General features: G+C 36.6%; 1 protein-coding gene and 1 long non-coding RNA gene across 3 annotated transcripts in view; both read right to left on the bottom strand.

Moving 5' to 3' along the window:
* LOC117080961 overlaps positions 1-16,211 on the bottom strand; it is a 104,078-nt gene that overhangs the window by 45,021 nt on the left and 42,846 nt on the right. The gene's annotated exons all lie outside the window — the stretch shown is intronic.
* On the bottom strand, positions 13,986-14,446 carry LOC117080960 (small nuclear ribonucleoprotein G-like). The gene has a single exon (XM_033206461.1). The coding sequence runs from the start codon at positions 14,357-14,359 to the stop codon at positions 14,120-14,122; it is 240 nt and encodes a 79-aa protein (XP_033062352.1). The 5' UTR covers positions 14,360-14,446; the 3' UTR covers positions 13,986-14,119.

The following is a 16,211-nucleotide window of genomic DNA, read 5'->3' as shown; positions in this document are numbered from 1 at the left end:
GTATGTTGTTGTTTCATTGTCTTGGGCATTTTTCTGGTGAGTCAAAGAGTCAAACAATTTTAAGTATCTAATATAAATCTAGCACTGTTCTAGATGTCATAGATCAAGTTTATATACATATATAGAGATCTTTAAACAATATACATATATATATTTATATCTATATATCACTATAGATAAGGATACAAATCAGACATGGATCAGTCACAAATACAATACCTATTCCAAATATTTCAAACAGAAAAGGATTTATTACAAGGATTTACTTGTTTTCAGGACATTGAAAGACAGAAGAAATAAATGTAAAAACTGCTATTACATCTCTGATTTACAGGTACATTTTAGGGGACGATAAGTGATGATCTCAGCATACTCAATCACTAAGTCAGGCAATTTACAAAAAAAAAATTGTTTGTGCAAAATCTCACATCTGTTGAAACCCATTCATTTGCTATCAGTAGCCCAAATACAAATATGAGTTTTGCTTCTTATCTTCCTTCCAAATTTTTTAAGCTCAGAGAGCAAACATTAAGAGGTTGAGAAAAGACACTGACTGATACCAACTAAATTAATCATACGTATCTGCTAGATAATTGAGTTTCCTCTGCAGTGGATCCCTTTACCTTTTCTCAATTCCAAGGGATAAATCCATATTCTTTAGGAAGACTTACTTGTCAACAATCCGCCAGTCCTAGTCTTGGTGAATGTTTTCCTATTTAGACTTTACTACCTTTCTTGTACTTTACCTTACCCTTTTCTATATACATATGTCTCTGTGTGTGTATGTGTGTGTGTGTGAATATCGTATCCTCTACTATATATATGTATGTGTGTGTTTCTGTGTGTATACACACACACAAACACGTATGTGTGTGTATATGCATATACATTTTGCTAATGTATAATTACATTACATTTTGCTAATTCCAAGAGATATATCTATATTCCTTAGGCAGATTTACTTGTCGACCATTCTCCAGTCCTAGTCTAGGTATATATTTCCTGTTTAGATTTTATTACCTTTCTCTTGCTTAACTACCATATGCATGTATATGTGTATTGTGTATGTATACACACATATGTATATGGATATATAGATATATCTATATGTATGGATATACATGTACACACACATATGTGTAAATATAGATAGATATATCTATACACACACATATCCATACACAGAGAGAGAGAGAGAAGGACAGGCAGATTTATTTGTAGGAATAGGTTCTTGTGATTGTGAGGTTTGGCAAGTTCAAAAGCTGCACAGTAGGCTGGCATGCTGGAGATACATGGAGAAGCTGATTTTGCAGATTGAGTCTGGAGACTGACTGCATGCAGAATTCCTTCTTTCTGGAGAAACTTCAGTTTGTATGTGTGAGTGCTATCGTTAAGGCCTTTAACAGATTAGATGTGGCTTACCCACCACCCACATTATAGAGGGTAATCTACTTAGAGTCTACCAGTGGAAATGTCAATCTTCTTTTAAAAAATAATCACAGCAGTGTCTTGACAAGTGTTTGGCAAAATATCTTGATATCAAGGCCTAGACAGTTAACACATAATTAACCATCACAGTTCTACTAAGTCAAGAACAAGGCAAAGGTTTTACTGTTTACTGTAATTGAATACCGCGTTGTATATTAGCTAGTGTGATTATTCAGGAGAAAAACTTGAGGCATAATAATTGGAAAATGGATAAAACTATCTCTACTTGCATTCCATAATTATGTGCACCTGAAAAACACAAAAAAATGCTAACATACAAAATACAGACATTAAATAACATAGAAGGAAACACAATTATTGCACAAAGATAAATATTTTTATTTTTACAAACAATAGTTACACAATGTTGTGGAAGAAAAAAATTACAATAGTAAAATGTATTAATATATTTAGTAATCATCTCAATATAAAACATACAAAAGCTATAGGATAAAACTTAAAAATGCAGCATAATGTAGGCTTATCCTTACCAAATGAGACTCAGAAGAGTGCACAGTAGAAAATATGTTAGTAATATGATTTATACCTTAATTTAAGAAACACTATCAGAGTAAAAATCAAACAGAATTTTGGTAAAATAAGTAAAGTACCTATACTTTCATAGGTATAAGCATAATCATATTATTTTTCATCTAATTGAGAAACTTTTGACAATAATACTGCATGTTATTAATAATTATGATGAACATCAGTCATAAACCAGGCTACATGATGGCTTGCCTTTTAGGGATTAAAAAATCAGACTAGCCTCAGACATTCTCACAGTGCTGAAACATGAGAAAGATGAACAATAAAGACTGTGTGAGCCAGGGAAATTAAACAAAATTAACCTTCAAACAAAATTAACCTTCAAGTGATAAAGCTACTGACAAACCACTTTTAAAATAGAAGAGCTTGAAGAATGTAATTCTCATGAGTTATTGTTGATAAAACTATTAGAGGCCAAATTGTAATTAATCAAAGTATGACAAGAAAAACTTTGGTAAAATATTGGTAATAGTAGACATTGGGTGTATTTAAATGTAAATCTAAAAGTAAGAAAAACAACAATGGTATCCATAAGGTTAGTAGGATAGAACAAAAATATTATATAGCCTTAAATAGATAAAAAATGTAACTTACAAAGTATGAAAGAGGAAGAGATGATCATAAGTACAATAGCTTACCAATTGCTTGATGTATAATGGCTGAAAATAAGTATTTTAAGTTGAAAGAAAAGAAAACTACTGGGAAATTTCTTGCATATTGAATTACCACAAAGGCAAAAACTAAGATAAATAATAACATTTTAAAAGACTGAGTGAGGGAGGAAATGGTGAGGAAAAGGAGAAAATATAAGAGTAATTATATTTATGTTCATGGTAAGAAAAACATAGAACGTCTAAAGAAAGAGGAAACTGAAGAAAGCAGAACATTGTATTATAATAAGTGTAAAATGACACAACTTTGGTAAAGCAGAAAGTACTGAAGAAAATATAGGTCTGTTTGTTACTTGAAGACTTCTTCACTTTAAGAGATGAAGAGTAAGCAGCAATCATAGTGAGCAGAGAAGGCAGAGTGTCCTAAAAGGCTTGAAGATTCTCTGGGGATGCAGGCTAGGGAACAGTAGTACTTGGCACCTGCAAAGTCATTTCTGAGGACAAGAGAGATTTCCCCTAGGGCCTTCAGATATTTTGGGGGAAAGAGAACTAGAGTCATGTAGTAATGCAGATGAAGGCTTCTAAACCATTCAAAATTGGATATTATTACAAATGTGTTGTTACTTGTGTCAATGAGTTTAATAATGATAGCTTAATAGACCTCAGAGAATTTGAGTTGAAATAAAATCCTGTGACATTAATACCCTCATATACATATATGTGATGGAAACCACTACACTTTCCATAGGATCCTTAGGGTGTCACTTTTCCAGCTGGAAACCTCTGTGGCCAGTGAAGCCTTTGCTCGAGTTTTGCTCAGTCCCACTGGGCTTGTTCCACCCACTCAGCCTAGTAGGCTGCACTTGGCTCGCACTACTGGCTTGGATCCCATGCCTGCCAAGGGTGAGACAGGTGTGGAGCAGTGAGGGGTGTGTGAGCAAGTGAGCATGGAGTCTGGCCACTGTGGATAACCAGGCACACTGGCTGCTGTGGTGGGGCCGGCAGCTCCATGAAAGCCTGCAGCTGGATCAGATGCACCACAAGTAGCTTCTGCTGTGGACACCTGCATCAGGGTGAAGGGAATATGGTGGTACCCAGAAGCATTTGAGATGGCAGAAACTGCAGACCCCCAAAGAGGGTTTCATAGCCTTAGCTCAGAGACTCTAAGTCTGAGATTCCCAAAGACCCACAGCTCTTCTCTTCTTCTTGTTGCCACAGCATGGCAAGTGGGGTGGGGGTAGCATGTTTCAGTCCTGTTTGTGTTACAACTCTACCAGTCCCACCATTTGGCAGGTCCCAAGTTCTTGTCCCATGTCATGGAATAATGAGGTATGCGGAAAACTGGAGGATGAATAAGACAGAGAGGAGCTTTACTGACAGAACAGCTCTCCAGAGACTCGAATTGAATAGCTCCTTTCTGCAGGCAGGTTGTGCCAATGAGTGTCTAGCTCTCGGTGGAGAGGAGGCCCATAGTGGGTAGCTCCTTTTTGCAGGCAGGTCATCCTGACATGTCCAGGAGACCTGAAGTGGGAAGCTCCTTCCTACAACTGTTAGTCCCAATGTCTGTGTGAATCTGGCTGTATCTGGGGTTTTTATGGGCTCAGAAGGGAGGACGTGTGTGCTGACTGATTCATAGGCAGCCATATGCAGGCCAGGAAGAAGCACCATAAATTCTCACTCTGGGCTGCAGACTCCACCCAGAACTGGCAGCCTGGCCCCCAGACTTCAGGGTCATACTTACCTTGAAGATGGGGCTTCACCAGGCACCCTCTCCTTTCCACCCAGGAACCTGTCTGTCTCCTGCCACCATCAACATGCTGTCCACAGCACCCAGGCTGTTCATGCCAAGGAGTGCCTGCAGGCCCATGCCAAGCCACCCTCAGCACCCTGAGCATCCCTCCCATGCTTTTCAGCACCCAAGGTCTGGAGAGGGCCAAGTCAGCAGAGATCTAGCATGTCAGTGATATTCCAAGTGTGCACACACCTGGCTGGGTCATGACAGTGCCTGGGCTCAGCTTCAACTTTGCTCCGAAATCATAGCAGGTGCCAGGAGCAGGGAGAGGCCAGAGAGCAGGAGTAGAGCCCCTTTTCAGTGGCCAAGGAAGCCCCACTTTCCTCACTTCTGAGCCTGCAGGGGCTTCCTGGGCACCTGAGAGTGCAGGGATACCTGGATCTGGAGCTGCAGCTGGGCGGCAGTTGAAGTTAACACATGTAAGTTATACATATGTAAATGGCCTTCATCCATTTGTGCTGCTATTACAAAATACTTAATATGAGACTTGGTTATTTATAAAAAAAAAAACAGCCTTTTGTATCTCACTGTTCTGGAGACTGGGAAGTCCAAGGTCAAGGTGCCTGCAGCAGATTTGTTTGTCTTGTAAAGGCTGCATTATCCTGAGGGGAGAAATGCTATGCCTTCAAGAGGCAGAAGGTGGAAGAACAAACTAAACTGAATCCTGCATGAAGCCTCATTTATAAGGGCTTTAATCTCATTCACAACGTAGGAGTGCTGTTGGCCTAATCATGTCTTAAAAGTCCCACCTTGGCCAGGCACAGTGGCTCACTCCTCAGCCTTTGAGAGGCTGAGGTGGGTGGATCACAAGGCCAAGAAATCGAGACCATCATGGTGAACATGGTGAAATCCCATCTCTACTAAAAATACAAAAAAAAAAAAAAAAAAAAATAGCTGGCCGTGATTGGTGTGCACCTGCAGTCCCAGCTACTCGGGAGGCTGAGGCAGGTGGATCAAAAGGCCAAGAGTTCAAGACCATCATGGCAAACATGGTGAAATCCCGTCTTTACTAAAACTACAAAAAAAAAAAAAAATAGCTGGACGTGGTGGCGTACACCTGTAGTCCCAGCTACTTCGGAGGCTGAAGCAGGAAAATCACTTGAACCTGGGAGGTAGAGAATGCGGTGAGCTGAGATCAAGCCACTGCACTCCAGCCTGGCAACAGAAGTGAAATTCCATCTCAAAAAAAAAAAAAAAAGCCCCACCTCTTAATACTATCACTTTGTCAACACCTGAATTTCGAAGGGGACACATTCAAACCATAGAATATATATATTATTATTATTTTTTTTTTTTTTGAGACGGAGTCTCGCTCTGTCACCCAGGCTGGAGTGCAGTGGCCAGATCTCAGCTCACTGCAAGCTCCGCCTCCCGGGTTCACGCCATTCTCCCGCCTCAGCCTCCCGAGTAGCTGGGACTACAGGCGCCGCCACCTCGCCCGCTAGTTTTTTGTATTTTTAGTAGAGGCGGGGTTTCACCGTGTTAGCCAGGATGGTCTCGATCTCCTGACCTCGTGATCCGCCCGTCTCAGCCTTCCAAAGTGCTGGGATTACAGGCTTGAGCCACCGCGCCCGCCTGTAAATATATATAATTATACATACATACGGGAAAAGTTCAAGGACTGACACATAGTAAAATGTGAAACAGCTTCAGTCTACAGCTACAGAGTTGTATTTCTATATATTTTTATTAGTGATACACAATAAAATTGCTATTGGTTTATAATTTAAAGACTACTGATCCGAGATGCAATCCTGAACTTACATCATCTGTGTGACTGTGGTGATTGTGCACTTTAGGTCCTCAGTTTCTTTCCTTGCACGTAGGCACTAATAATACTGATAAGAATGATAATTACCCAATTGTGTGAACTGAAATAAGACACACAGAGAAAATCTCTGGGCAAAAGTGCTGGACACATGGGTGTTCAGTATTTTGTCCTTGAATTAAAGTAATTACAATTTAATGTTAATGAAACTAAGGATAAAGAGTTACTTTAATATGATTTCAGCTTCTTTTACCTAGAACTGTGCTCATTTCCCTGATCCATATTCTGCAACGTAAAGCTTCCTGCAATATACTGGCAACTAACCAAATGTGAAATATAATTCATGAGAAAAATAATTGTCCTCTGCAGATTCAATCCTATCTGGTAGTTAAAATGTCACATTGTGTCTTCTTTTTTGCACACTTTCTATCAAAAGCATTGCTTCCATTTTACTGTGTTTAACCAGGTGTGGAAATATGAGTAACGATTTTAGCAGCTTCGGTCTTGCTTCATCACTCTGTCACTTTTTTGTTCCAATTATATGACCTAATGGCAGCTGTCAGGTTAGAGCTGCTGAATGATTTCCCACCATAAAATGCCTTCTTAGAATCCCAAGCTGAAATGCTGTCAGCTGGGCTGATTATGAAATTTTACAATTTTGACAAGATAAAAACTACATGACTTGTCCAATGTAAACATATGAATGAAATAACTAGTTTGGTCAATCAGTTTTTACTGTCTTAGAAAACCTACTAGCCAAATGACAATCCATAGAAAATGAAGGCTAGTACAACTTCACATTATTAATAATAAAGTAAATAAAATTGTATATCAAACCAATTTTTATATACAATGATAATTTAATCTACCATCTCTGAAAAGAGTAATGTAATAACAATACTTAATGTAATGAGGATATGGTGAACTGTCATTATGCTGCTGTTGAATAACGTACATTCATAAATTCATTCTACAAAAAAATTTAGCAACATTTAATGTTAGGAATATATACATATGTATATAGAGAGAGATAGAGAAGAGAGAGAAAGAAAAAAACCTCACAACTTATTATAAGGAGTTGTTTCACACAATTAACGGGGGTTGAGAATTTCTGCTCTATCATCTGCAAACTGGAGTCCCAGGAAAGCCAGAGGTTTAAATTCCAGTCTGAGTCTGAATGCTTGTGAAGCAGGATCGCTGATGGGGTAAGTCTTACTCCAAGGGCAGAAGGAGACTGATGTCTCAGATTATGCATTCCAGCAGAGAGACAGAATTCTGCCTTCTTCCACCTTTTTGTTCTATTCCTGGCCTTCAAAAGATTAAAAGCCTACTTACATTGGGGTGGGCAATCTATTTTACTTACTCCATCAATTAAAATGCTGATATCTCCTAAAAATACCCTCACAGGCACATTCAGAAATAATATTTAAAACAGATATCTGGGCATCTGTAGCCCAATGAAGATGACACACATTAACCATCACATTCCCTTTCTAGTTTATGTTCTATGAAGTGAGCAGAAATTGCATATAGATAAATGTGCCAACATTTTCCTATATTTATTTATATCAGTTGAATGTAATAAATTAATATTCAATACTTTGGTAGAAATTAAATACATTCATCCCTAACCTTGTAGCTTCCAAGAAGAACCTTATATCAGATTTACCCTCCTACCTGTAATAAGTATAAACTTTGGAAAAGAATCAAATGCACTAACAACTCTTTGAAGACACTGGGAAGCAAACAAAGCAAGCAAAAACTGGAGGTGAAATGGCTCTTGAAACCAGGGGAACACAGAAACATACATTTATCTTGCTTTTCCCTTAAAGGAACTCCACAGTCCACAAAGCTAATGAGGGGTAAGAGCTCAAGTAGAAGGAGGCTAATTTAATGGGCTGAGAACTAAGAGGTCAGAGTTTCCACATGGTGGAAAATGTCAGGAGAATAATGAAAACTGTTAAAAAAATATGTATCAAGCCTGTAATCCCAGCACTTTGGGAGGCCGAGACGGGCGGATCACGAGGTCAGGAGATCGAGACCATCCTGGCTAACACGGTGAAACCCCGTCTCTACTAAAAATACAAAAAAATTAGCTGGGCGAGGTGGCGGGCGCCTGTAGTCCCAGCTACTCGGGAGGCTGAGGCAAGAGAATGGCGTGAACCCGGGAGGCGGAGCTTGCAGTGAGCTGAGATCCGGCCACTGCACTCCAGCCTGGGGGCAGAGCGAGACTCTGTCTCAAAAAAAAAAAAAAAAAAAAAAAAAAAATGTAAAATGAAAATTCTAAACCTGAAAATATGCAATACCTGAAACCAACAGTTTAATGAATGGGCTTAATAGGAAATTAGACAATGCATAGTAAAATATCTGTGTACTGAAGGACAAGGCAATAGAAATTATGCAAATGGTTTACAAATAGATTGAAAATGTGAAAGGGAGCTTTAACAGCATGTGGGAAAGGATTTAGCCATTTGACATATATCTAAATCAAATACTAGATGAATAACAGAAAACGTCTGAGACAGAAGACAATATTTAAGAAATACTGGCTAATGATTTTGTAAATACATGAAAGTATTAAATCCATGAAGCCAAAAACCTCAGCAAACACCAATAGAGATAACTGCAGATAGACACTTGATAGCCAAAATGCTGAAATACAAAGACAAAGATAAAATCTTACAATCAGCCAGAGTAAAATGACACTCTTCATGTAAGAGAATAATGAAAAAATGTTAACAAAATTTTCATCAGTAAATTAATAAAAACAGTATTTGTAGATTAGGAAATTGCATATATTACAAAAATGCAAATGCCTTATCTTTCTTTATATATCCCATTTAATAATTTCCTCCTATACTAAGAGTGCCTTATTATTTGCCTTGACCAATTTTGTATAAGCAAATGTTACACATACAGAAGCTTGTAAAAGCACTTGCACATAGGGACTTAAATTCTTGCTATTCTTGGAACACTGCTGCCATGTGTCAAAGCTCAGTGTAGTCTACTGGATGACGAGCGATATGTTTGAAGAGATAGATGGCCCAATTGCCCTTGTCATTGCAAGTAAAAAAATATCAACCATCAGATATGAATAATGCCGTCACAGACTATGGAGCCACTAACTTACCTGACACAGATCCAAAGATATAATCAGTCAATATATAGAATCATAAGCTAAATATAGAACATACAGGAATCATAAGCTAAATCAGGACTGATCAGCATGCAGTGTCTGTAAAAGCAATGAAAAAAACCATTGCCAAAGACTGGAGAAAAGGCAAGCACAGCATTAGCAGAGGCTGGAAAACTCAGAAAGAAATTGATATAGCATGCTGGAAATGTAGTAACTTGTGTCATATAATAGTCTAAAAATATTGGCAAAATTCTTGCCTTTGTGAATTTTGAAGACAGAATATGTATTTAATGTACTTACAGATCTTGCTAAGATGATTTTCAGGTAGAATGTTGAAAGTGCCAATGACAGTACTTGCTAGGTTAGAAAATAATGGTCTCTTTTCCCAGGTTTTCCCAGTGAGACTGCTTCCTGCCTTAGAAATTTGGAAACCCAGTAGCGTTTTGAAAATTTAAAAAGTCTCAGATTCTTTTCATCAACTGGTAGTGGTGTTCTGCTGGTATGTCACCCTTAAAATGCAGGGCTTCCATTTATAAATGATAGGTAAGTTCATTTGACAAAAGTTTACCCTATGCTTCTCTTTGAGAAAAGTATCTCTATGTTAGTCAACATGACAGACTATTGTGGGAATGCCCTTAATATTCCTTTTTTTTTCTTTTTGAGATGGAGTCTCGCTCTGTCACCCAGGCTGGAGTGCAGTGGCCGGATCTCAGCTCACGACAAGTTCCGCCTCCCAGGTTTATGCCATTCTCCTGCCTCAGCCTCCCGAGTAGCTGGGACTACAGGCGCCCGCCACCTCGCCCGGCTAGTTTTTTGTATTTTTTAGTAAAGATGGGATTTCACCGGGTTAGCCAGGATGGTCTCGATCTCCTGACCTCATGATCCGCCCGTCTCTTAATATTCTTAGATGTGTTTTTTGGGTCACTGAGTTTCTACCATGCATAACCTTAAATATTTAGAGTTCTTAAGAAAGAATCTTATCTCCACACCCTTCATGTGATCTTTGGGATTAGGTTTCTTTTCATTTTGAAAGTCTTAAATACTAGTGTTCATTTTCAACTCTTGTTAATTTAGGACTGTTTATTGCTTGGAAGTTTTGTTCCTTTGGAGGAGGAGGGTATTTAGAAACCAGTACCTATATGCTGTATATGCTCATTGCTGCTAGTGTGTCATTTCTTCAGAGCTTTCTCAGTAGTAGAACAATTCAATTTGTATTTCAGAAACATTACACTAGCAGTACTGTCCTGGGCATACAGAATGCATGGAGTATGCCAATTATATAAATATAATTATGACCAAAACAAAAGTCTTCTTGTACTAACTTCCACGTATCTGCCATGTGTACCTGTGAAATGGGCATAGTTTATACATATTTAAATTTTCTCAGTATGAATAAATGTTTAAAACTAATATGGTATTGAAGTAGGTGGAGGATAATGATATAAAAATAGAAAAAAAGTAAGGCAGGATGACCCTGGGGTCTACTCAAATGTCTATACAGAAATGAAATTATCAAGGAGGAAATTGATACAAAAGCAGCTGTAGGATTTAAATGACCAACTGAAAACTGTAACCAAAGGTGTTTGTGGTGTCTTTGAAAATAGAGACATCATGTAAGTCACACACACACACACACACACACACACACACACACATCTCTACTTTTTATGAATTGGAGGAGTTATGAATAGCTCTACATGCAAAACAACAAGGGGGATAGCTAGGTCAAAGCCGATAATCCCCTGTGGAATGCTAAGAAAATAGTTTTCAAGTAACATTCTGCCTACTGAGTGGGTTTCTAATGCAAATTTGCCCTGCAGAATCAGTTGTTGAATGTTAAAAAAACTAACATGGTAAAACACAGCTGCTTTTTTTCACCTTTCTACAATTGAGATTGCTTGATAGACTTCCCTAAATTATATGGCAGGCAATAAAAATTGATTCTAAGTCAAGTCATTATCCTCTTAAATGAGAGTTACATAGCTCAGACATTAAGATATTTGCAAGACAAAGCGATTTCCAAAAAATATTCATTTTTAACTAAATAAAGCTAAAGGAGAATCAGCACGTACTTCAAAATTATAATATGCTAACATCCCTGTAGAAATGAGTACATTCAAAATGTATATAAAATTTTCTTTATATTTTTGCTAATTATTGAGCACTTTAAAAAATAGCCATAATATAAAATAATACATAATTACTAATCTACGCTAAGAAATGTAACCATGTAATATATTTACCTACAGATAAAGTCATCTTGATTTGTGTATATATTATACATAAATAATAAATCTTATACAAATTAGCACAACTTAGACATTCAAGGAACACGTAATTCCATTGATGCATATGCTATTTCTTAGTGGGTTGCCTCCTTTCTAATCCCTTTGTTGAGCTGCAAACAAACCTTCCCACCACCTGTGCAAACTTTTCCATGGAGGGAAGATAGATAATAGAAAGATAGACAAATAGATGATAGATAGATAGATAGATACATAGATAGATACATAGATACATAGATAGACAGATGATTTATTAGATAGATAGATAGATAGATAGATAGATAGGATTGATTGACCTCTGCTTCAGAGACACTATTTTTATCTTCCAAGGCAAATATCCTTGAAAAGATGGTCCAGAACAAACAACTGTCAGTGCCTCTAATTGCTAGAAATAGAGAAATGAAAGAGACCCATGAGAACTGCCTCCCAACATGTTAGGAAGGACTTTCAAAGTGGTGATGACTGGTTTCACTATAATATCAAACATGAAGTTCTTTTACAGAAATTCTCTTCATCTAAAATAAAAAAATTTGCTTAAATATTATTTTTCTTTCTAAAATTATGTTTTAATGTCGAGGCCATTCATCCTATTTGAAATATAGCTTAATGCTATATCAAATTAATACAAAATGAAATTAAAATAATACTTTTATCTGAGTTTTAAAAAATTATTTATGTATTTATTCATTTTAAATAATACATAATAATTGTACATATTTATAGCATACACTGTGATGTTTCAATATATGTATACATTGTATAATAATCAAATCAGGATATTTAGTATATCCATCCCCTCAAACATTTATTATTTCTTTGTGGTGAGAACTTTCAAATTCGCTCTACTAGCTACTTTGAAATATATACTATAATATTGTTAACTATAGTCACCCCACTGTGTAGTAGAACACTAGAATATATTCTTCCTATCTAATTTTAACTTTTTCCCTGTTGACCAATCTCTCCCAATGTGTGCCAGTTTTCTTCCCTTTCCAAGCTCTGCTAATCACTATTCTAACTCTACTCCATGAGATTAATTTCTTTAGATTCCACACGAGAATGAGATCATGCAGTTTTGGTTTTGCTGTACCTGGCTTATTTATTTAACATAATGTCCTCCAGGTTCATTCATGTTGCAAATGTGACAAGATTTCATTTTTTATGGCTAAACAGTATTCCCTTGTGTATATTCACCATATTTTTGTTATCCATTTATCTACTGATGGACACTTAGGTTTAGTCCTTATCTTGGCTATTGTGAATACAACTGCAAGAAACACGAGGTGGAAGACATCTCTTTGATATACTAATTGTACTTCCTTTGGGATATATAACCAGTAGTGGAATTGCTAGATCATATGTTAGTTCTATTATTAGTTTTTTGAGTAACTACTGTTTTTCATAATGATGGTAGTAACTTACAATATCATGCTCTTTGGTTACTATGACTTTGCAGTGTATTTGAAGTCAGTTAGAGTGACACCGCCAGTTCTGTTCTTTCTGCTCAAAATGTATTTGGCTATTTGCAGTCTTTTGTGGATCCACACAAATTTTAAGGTTTTTTTTTTCCTATTTCTTTGAAGAATATCCCTTCAAAGAAGGTAGGGATTACATTGAATCTGTAGTCTCATTGGGTAGTATGAATATTTTAATTATAATTCTTCCAATCCATGAACGTAGGCTATCTTTCCATTGATTTGTGTCCTCTTCAGTGTCTTTCATTATGTTTTATAGTTTTCATTGTAGACATCTTTTACTCTCTTGGTTAGATTTATTCTTAGGCATCTTACTTTTTGTTCTATTGTAAATAAGATTGCTTTCTTGATTTCTTTTTCGGATAGTTTGTTTTTGGTATGTAGAAATGCTACTGATTTTTGTATGTTAATTTTGTACCCTATAAGTTTACTAGATATACTCAGTTATAGAAGTTACTTTGTGGAGTTTTTAATGTTTTCAGATATAAGATTATGTCATCTAAAATAGAGACAATTTGACTTCCTCCTTTAAAATTTAAATGGCATTTATTTACTTTTTTGCCTAATTTTTCTGGCTAGGATTTTCAGTACTATCTTGAATTAAAGTGGTAGAAGTGGACATTCTTGTCTTGTTTCAGACCTTAAAGAAAATGTTTTAACTTTTTCCCATTGAAATGACATTGAGTTTTTCATATATAGCTTTCCATGTATTGAGGTTCATTTCTTCTGTACCATTCTGATTTTATTTGTGTCTTCTTTTTTTCAAGTAGTCTAGCTAGAGGTTTGTCGATTTTATCTTTTCAAAAAGTAGCTCTTTGCTTTGTTGATTTCTGAATGTTGTTTCTTTAGTTTATGTTTTGTATATGCTCTGATATTATGTCTTTTTTTTTGACTATTACAAAAGTTTATTTAACAAAAAGTCTAATATGAAAATGTATATGACCTAATTTTTACATCATAGTAAAACAGGCCCTATGGAGAGAGGACATGGGTTTCTCTGCTGAACAGCCATTATTTATACTTGTTCCAAGGCTTCTAACATGATGATACTATTTCCTCGTATTACCACCATTCCAATATTGTTCTGTTGCCCACTAGTCGCCATCTCCACACATTCATCTATCACAAGGTTCATAAAGGGATCAAATCCCCGCAATATTCCTTGAACATGTCTGCCACCATTTAATTTCAATGATAACTTCTTGTCCATAAGTTTTTTCAACTCGGGAGGGTGAGCTTTGCTCATGGCGTACATTCCGCTGGCTCACCGACGCCTTGGAACGGAATGCACGGCTTCCCTCAGGCTCCCGCGGTAGGCCCGGCATCTTGCGTTTGGCGTCATCGACCTAGTTAGCCAATCGATTGTTGGCAGTTTTTAACACTTCACCTCGCGATATCTAAGCACCTCGGTCATCGCTCTGATATTATGTCTTTTTTTTCTACTAATTTTGTGTGTAGTTTGTTCTTTTTTGTTAGTTCCTTGAGGTGTAATATTAGGTCTTTTATTTGAGATCCTTCTTCTTTTGTAGACATTTATTGCTTGATATTGTTTGGATCTTTATCCCTTCCAAATCTCATGTAAAAATTTGATCCCCAGTGTTGAAGATGGGGCCTAGCAAGAGGTGATGTGTTTTGGGGACAGATCCCTCATGAAAAGGTTGGTGCTATTCTCCTAAGATTGAGTGAGTTTTTACTGTTAGTTCCCTTGAGATTTAGCTGTTAAAAAGGGTCTGGCACTTTCATCTTCTCTTTCTTCCTGCCTTGCCATGTGATATGCAGCTCCTTATGCATCTCCTTTTCATTTTTCACCGTTAGTGGAAGTGCCCTGAATCCCTCACCATAAGCAGTTGCTGATGCCATGGTTTTTGTACATCCCACAGAATGATGAGTTAAAGGAATCTTTTTTCATTATAAACAACTCACCCTCCACTATTCCTTTATAGCACAGCAAATGTACGAAGGCATTGCTGTGAACTTTCCTCTAAGAATTGCTTTTGCTGTATCTCATAGGTTTTGTTATGTTGCATTACCATTTTTATTTGTCTCAAAAAACTGTATTTTTGGGCCCATTAATCATTGCCTCTTCATCTTTTTATCACCTTCCTCCTCACTACCCTTTCTAGCCTGCGGTAATCATTATTCTACTTTCTAACTCCATGAGTTCAATTTTTTTGCTTGTACATATGAGTGAGAATATGTGATACTTGTCTTCCAGTGCCTGGCTTATTTCACTGAAATAATGTCCTGTAATTCCATCCATTTTGTTGCAAATGAGAGGATCTCATTGTTTTTTATGGCAGTATAATATTTTATTAGGTATATAATATGTACCATATTTTCTTAATTCATTTATTCATTAATATACACTTAGGTGGTTTCTGCATCTTGTTAATGGTGCTGAAATAAACATGGGAGTACTGATATCTCTTTGATATATTGATTTCCTTTCTTTTGGATATATACCCAGCATTGACATTTATAGATCATATGGTAGTTTGATTTTTTTGTTTTGTTTTTGAAAACCTACATGCTCTTCTCCATAGTGGCTGTACTAATTTACATTCCTACCCACAGTGTATGAGCGGTGCCTTTTCTTCACATCCTCATCAGCCTCTGTTATTCCCTGTCTTTTAGAAAAAAGTCGTTTTAATTTGGACTAGATGATATCTCACTGTGGTTTGAATTTGCATTTCTCTAATAATTAGTGATGTTAAGCATTTTTATATATCTGTTGGCTATTTGCATGTTTGCTTTTGAAAAATGTGTATTTAGAGCTTTTGTCCATTTTTAATTAAATTATTTTTTTCTATTGAATTGTTCAAACTTCTTATATATTCTGGCTTTTAATCCCTTTTCAGATAGGTAGTTTGGAAATATTTTCTCTCATTTGGAGGTTTATCTCTTCTCCTTACTGATTTAGTCCTTTGCTGTGCAGAGTTTTTTTAGCTTGATATAATCCCGTTTGTTCATTTTTGCTTGGTTGCATGTGTTTTTGAGTTCTTATTACATAAATCTTTGTCCAGACCAGTGTCCTGGAATGTTTCTCAAACTCTGTATCTTTTAATTGGAGAATTTAATCCCATTATATTTAGGGTAATTATTAGTAC

Source organism: Trachypithecus francoisi, unplaced genomic scaffold (genome assembly GCF_009764315.1).
Source record: "Trachypithecus francoisi isolate TF-2019V2 unplaced genomic scaffold, Tfra_2.0 Lachesis_group8, whole genome shotgun sequence".
NCBI lineage: Eukaryota > Metazoa > Chordata > Mammalia > Primates > Cercopithecidae > Trachypithecus > Trachypithecus francoisi.
This window is presented reverse-complemented; position numbering and strand designations above follow the sequence as displayed.